This window comes from Tachypleus tridentatus, chromosome 7 (genome assembly GCF_004210375.1).
Source record: "Tachypleus tridentatus isolate NWPU-2018 chromosome 7, ASM421037v1, whole genome shotgun sequence".
Classification (NCBI taxonomy): domain Eukaryota; kingdom Metazoa; phylum Arthropoda; class Merostomata; order Xiphosura; family Limulidae; genus Tachypleus; species Tachypleus tridentatus.
Window position 1 is genome coordinate 124,973,208 of NC_134831.1, and position 6,755 is coordinate 124,979,962.

The window sequence follows — 6,755 nt, forward strand, 5'->3', positions numbered from 1 at the left end:
TACCCCAGTCTCACCTCGGAACCATAAATCCCACTGCGTGTTTTAGAGCAATACCACATTGGAATATCCGCTGTGTCCACAGCAGGAAATCGAACAGAATTTTAGCGTTGTGATTCCGTAAACTTACTGTTGTCTCACTAGGGGGTAGGACTATATGTTCCTTATCAGATGGCTTCATGATTAGTTTTCAAACACATATTCATTTCGCAGTAACAAGTTCATGAGGTATTATTAAAACTAGCATGCTGATGTTGCTTTCAATACTAAAATTAAACCACTGAAACCATTTAAAAAAAATCTTACTTCACCATATAGAGAATGGTTTTATCGTAGTACAGCCAGATGTAGTGATTGGGGATGGTCATTTCTTGGAATGTCACCTTTTTAGCGTTCTTGAAGAACGAGTCTGGTCTCCACATTTGTTTTAACCAACTTACAGGCAGAAGACGGTAATATGTAGTCATGTTTTCTGGTAGTCTTAGTCGGTAGTCCTTCCAACTCTGGGACATAAAAATATCTGCTACGTATGTCTAAGTAAAGGGGAAAATTATTAATCTGATTAGAAAATAATTAGATATAATCTCAGTATATACATCTTAAATATTCATAGTTTTGCGTATAAACCACAATACAAAATGTAGAGGGTGCTCTAAAATTATCTTTCCTATTTTTAAATTTAATAATAAAAAATAACTAAAGAAATACAACCAATGCAGTTTCTAATATCTTTGAGCCCAACTAAAACAGTTTTTTATTGGCATGTCACTTGACTTCCACGTGCACAAAATTAGTGACTCTCAGTACGTCTAACCGATATTCGATTTCAGTCCAGTTTCGCTGCAGCATGCCAACAGTTACAATATTTATGGTATTCAATATCTTAGTTTTGGCTCAGTGATCTTTACTATAGACATGCGATATACGATATCCTTAACATACCCGCGAAGAAAGAAGCCTAGTATAATGGCATTTGATGAAAGCGGATGACACGGAATTGGCTCACCAGTCAAAAGAAATGACTCGTTGAGATTTTTCTTGCACAATTGCCATTTTACGAGGTAACATTACTCACCGGAGAAAAAAAACAAGACAATAAGTTCTTTCTTCTTGGCTGAAAGACGTTTGAAACCGCATTGTACTTCTTCGGTTATTTAAATACTCAATTTGAAAATAATAAATGTAATTTTTGTCCCCCCCCCATGTATTAGGGAGATAAACATAACATTTTCTTATTGCACTTCAGTCGTGTATCGAGAACAATGATTGGTTGGTAGCAAAGTTTCAAAAACAGTGATTGATTAAGAAAATCTGTATAAAGGGCAAATACTACTAGCATACCATTCCTGAATTCTGCAACAACGAAATAAACTCACGTGATAATAGTTAATACTATAATTGGTTGGCCTCGATCCAGTTAGGAAATATTAACACAGCATAAAGCCTATATATGTACAGAATTGTGTGGTATACCCAGTAGTAAATAAGAGGCAACTAAATTAAAATGTTGAAATGGGCATCGAACCATAAACAATAGAAAGAGCAAAGCTGGAAATGTGTGCTATTTATAGATGAGCCCAAACTCGAATTTTTGTTCAACTATCAACGACAATTTGCTGAATAAAGGGGAAGATAAAAGCATCACGGTCAATGTTGAACATCTACAGTGATTCATTGTGAGGAACAGCTGGTAGAGATACGGAGGAACCTTTCTTCTCAAAAATACAACATATTATGATCCCTCATGTAGATCCCTTAGAAACATAGGGATGGGGACTTATCTTTCAACAATACACTTGTGGTAAGCATACAGCAAGTGTGGTTAAACGATATAACTCGACGATAAATTAACCAACATAATACCCACAATCATGACTTGATGTACTCAAAGTCCCAAAATGAAAAATTTCGAGCCTGTTTAGACTTACATAAAAACTGATAGATACCATGGGAACTAAACAGCATTGGTGACGTGTGCAGAGTAAAAGAGGACATGGAGAACAATATTTGATCAGTATACGTTGATGAACATGTACAGAAAACTGAAAGAAAGGTGGATTGTTTTGGGCAACCCAGAGAACTCGTACACAAAATACTATTAGTGCATTGTTGAACTTATCCACTATTATTTTCTAATTTTACACAATAATATTTTACCATTAATAACTTCACTTTTGAATGTGTTTCCATAATTATTTCCATTACTGTGTCTATGAATAACAAAATGTCCAATGGACAATAAGGACACGGTTTGGATTGTAACTTATTTATATTTTAAACATCACAAACTGGGAGAAAACAGACACATGTTTTTTTCCTGAAACCACTGATATACAGACTCAGGTTTTTCCTGAAACCATAATAATACAGACTCAGGTTTTTTCCTGAAACCATAATAATACAGACTCAGGTTTTTTCCTGAAACCATATTAATACAGACTAAGGTTTTTTTTCCTGAAACCATATTAACACAGACTCAGGTTTTTTTCCTGAAACCATATTAATACAGACTCAGGTTTTTTTCCTGAAACCATAATAATACAGACTCAGGTTTTCTTTCCTGAAAGAAACTATATAAATGTTTTAACGAGTAGATAACATTTTAAAGTGTCATTGATTATACAAATATTTACAACAAATTTGTTTATTTTTCCTATATTATTTTATCATAGTTAAATCATTTTACAAAGAAACAACTGGTACGTTTTAGCTAACTCTAAAAGAAACGTTTATTTAATATAGCTTCCTACCATAGATCCTTCATCAACGGAATCTAGACTCAGAACGGTAACGTGGAAGCTAACAACTGTTGGTTCTCCTGCAAGTGTACAATAGTCTAATTAGAATAACGTTATCGATTCACAGGATACATTTTAAAGATCCTGCTGAAAATACAACTGTTGTAGTTGACTGTATACACACTTTTAAGTAAGTGTTTTTGTCATTCTCGAAACCATATTTTTTTTACCTGTCCAGGTTATTAGTTGATAATAAAATACGACATCAGTTTATGATTTTACTTTATATTGCATAGTCTATAAGTTCTTGTCATAACATAAGAACGGTTACGAACTATCAAACAAGTAGAAAACACATATACTCAAATTACAAATATAACACAAGGAACTTACATGATCTGTTACGAATGTTAAATGCAGGATAAAATAGCTCGTGTGGTTTGTTAACTCTTTAATTCACAAATAATTCTTCAGTCAAGATAATAATTAGTTTTATAATGATTTGTATTTCAAAGATTATCCTTAATAATATGTTACTTTTGTAGGATTATTTTTATTTCGACTGGATCATAGACGAACAAGAGTTTCTAGGTAAAAGCAATATCAAAACTACACCACCACCTGAATGGTAACGGTAAAATAATATCAAATATAACACCACCTGAATGGAAACGGTAAAACAATATAAAAAAAACTACACCACCTGAATGGTAACGGTAAAACAATATTAAAAATGATACCCACTCAATGGTAACGGTAAAACAATATCAAAAATAACACCCCTGAATGGTAACGGTAAAACAATATTAAGTAATTTACCCCTGAATGGTAACGGTAAAACAATATCAAAGATAACACCCCTGAATGGTAACTGTAAAACAATATTAAAAATAATACCCCTGAATGGTAACGGTAAAACAATATCAAAGATAACACCCCTGAATGGTAACGGCAAAACAATGTCAAAAATAACACCCCTGAATGGTAACGGTAAAACAATATTAAAATGATACCCACTCAATGGTAACGGTAAAACAATATCAAAAGCAAACTACCTCCTAAATGATAACTTATGTTTGTTTTATTATAATGATTTGTTAATATCACCTCCAGTGGGTTCATTGTGTTTCATTTATCTTTTATTTCTAGTTAAGTCTTAATATTACTCAGAATAGACTAGATAGTTTTAGGCACAAATATATAAAATAAAATAGCTAAATATATCACTGACGGCTAATTAACTTTTAACCTAACATTAACTACGTACCAAAATTGTTATCCACAATTCTTAAATCTTACACTGATCAAAATGGTTTGTTTGTTTGTTTTGGATTTCGCGCAAAGCTACACGAGGGCTGTCTACGCCAGCCGTCCTTAATTTAGTAGTGTAAGACTAGAGAAGGCAGCTAGTCATCACTGCCCACGGCCAACTCTTGGGCTACTCTTTTACGAACGAATGGTGGGATTAATCGTTATATATAACGTCCCTACGGCTGAAAGGAGAGCATGTTTGGTGTGACGGGATTCGAACCCGCGTATTACGAGTCGAGTGCTTTAACCACCTGGCCATGCCGGGCCACACTGATAAATTGCTGATAACTTCCACTAGATGGTGCATCTCTTTTATTTAATAAAATAAACGAACAGAAAAAAGCTTAACCACATTGATTTCACAGAATTATCAAAACCCTTATGTTTCAAGTGAACAAAGATTATTAAATATTTCGGTACCGTTTTCCTTGGGTGGTTGGAGTCTATCATAATCCTTGGAATTTTCTGGAAGAATACCGTCAAAGTCAGATTCTCTCGACTCAACCCAGAACAGAAACTAAAGATAAAAATGAATAAAAATTCTTTACTCATTCATATACAACTGTACATAATAATAAATAATCAATTTTTGTTACTCTGTAAGTCATGTTGAAATGTCTCATCAAGATCATTTTCTGCATATATAATTTAGTAATTTGAATAATTCGATGTGTTTAGTCAAAACTTAAACTTCTAGAAGCTTTAGGGAAAGAGCATCATACGTCTGGCACTCTTTCCTCCAAATCCTTATATAAAAATCTATACTTTTAAGTTTCTGTTAAATATAACACAAATAATATTATCTATCATTGGTTTGTTTCTGAGATAGCAGAACAACACACATATACTAAAGCGATCCACAAAAAAACTTCGTTTTACTAATAGAAAATAAAAACACAGACATACCCCATTAAATCTAAAGAAATGGACACGGCTCTAACAGCTAAAACACAACGATTTGTCTAATAGTTGAAATATATCAAATCACCGATGATCAACATAAATCGTTTTGTTACAAATATGTAACAAGGAAGGAAATTTCCACGAAAAGGTTATAATGAAAGTTTCTACACCCAACGTTATTAGAACCAGTTAATTTCAAGTCCATAAAATATATTATCTTCATGTTGTACGTACATACCTATCAGACGTTACGATAAACAGTTGCAGCAGTACAGAGTATATGGCTTGTTGCTTCATATGTTCTCCCGGTAAATTACCTGAAACACGAAGTCCATGATTTAACCAAATATTCTAACTGTAATTTTCATAATAAAACTACAGTCAAACAACAGTCAACAAAAATCGATATACTCCTATATGCCTGAGCATCCTCACTGGGTATCCAGTGCACTTTTCAACGGAAAACAAAATAAATAATTTCTTATTACCATTCAGAACGTGTACAAGTGAGTATTTAATCTCTTTAAGTCCTTTCCACCTTTTTTTTTTTTTTGCCAACGAACTTTAACAAATTCATAACTAACTCGTCATCCTTAAAGTACGAATACTATGAAACTACAAATACTATTGGCTAAATTAGGAGGTTAGTTTCCTTTCAACCCTTCACTCTTTAACTGCCTTCTCCAAATAGCCTACAGCTATAGTATATAAAATATTATTTAGTTAGATGATTGTTTAATAGTCATTAACAAATGTAGTTATTTGCATCAAGACTAGAGCAGCATGTAGCATCCAAATAATACAGCCAGTGGGTTGCTGATTTTGTAATTTTTTTTTGTCAGCTGGGTCTACACGGATTAGTTTTATGGATTGAATTTATTCTATTTTCAGTCTAAGTACTATACCTTATGATATTCTAACAGTGGTTCATAATGATATATGTATGTAAATTTTCAATAACGAACATTGAAATGGTTTTACAATACTTATGTAAAATAATTTACTGTATCAACACTGGACCTCGAACATGTAACTGAACAACGGAAATATAGCAACACAAAAACTGTCTAAACAGTCAAATTACCGATTTGTCATTTCTTATCACAGTGCATTCACACAGTTGGCAGAATACTGATGACGTAAGCAGTTCCTACGACAACTGAAGGCAGATGTTACGAAATAACTAATACATAACAATTTTCTACACAATGTTTCGTCAAATGTTTTCTACTACTGAAACCTTGCAGTTAACAGTTGAACAACTGTTAACATAATGACATAAGAAAGGTCAGCTATGAGCTACCAAAATCTTCTACGTTTTTTAAAGACTTTTTAGGTTTTAAAGACCATTGGGGAGACCCCAAAGTCAAACCTGGGGCGCTCAGAAACTTCTGTTTCTCTTCAGCTCCGCTCATGTATGAAGGTTAAAGTTGTCATGAAGTGTAAGGTAAAAAACACTTGGTTGTTTTACGTATTGGTAGATTTCTGATGGTCGACTTGGGGTTATTCGGACGCAGCTGCAATGAAGGCCAGATGAGCCGGAGAAGAAATGGTGTCACAAGCTGAGGGAGGTAAAAGAGGGCAGAGTAGGGAAACAGATTAATGTAGATACTGCATGAAATAAAGAAATGTAGAAAGGTATAGTAACAGCATTGACACAGGATAACGGCCCTCTTTTCAGGGCCTGGATAGAGAAATACCCAAACTTTTGCTGTAGAGGAAAACGGAAGTACCCCGAAGAAAACCAACTTTCACGTTCAGGGCGTTGAATAATCTACCCTGAACGTGCCCTGGATAGCTGGGGAA

General features: G+C 33.8%; 1 protein-coding gene across 1 annotated transcript; it reads right to left on the reverse strand.

Moving 5' to 3' along the window:
• Positions 1-299: 299 nt before the first annotated feature.
• LOC143257800 (glycine receptor subunit alpha-2-like) lies at positions 300-5,185 on the reverse strand. Its single transcript, XM_076516832.1, has 4 exons — positions 5,180-5,185; positions 4,467-4,563; positions 2,748-2,815; positions 300-530 (listed from the first exon to the last, which is right to left on the reverse strand). Exons 1-4 carry the CDS (start codon positions 5,183-5,185, stop codon positions 300-302), a joined length of 402 nt encoding a protein of 133 aa, XP_076372947.1.
• Between the last annotated feature and the right edge of the window lie 1,570 nt (positions 5,186-6,755).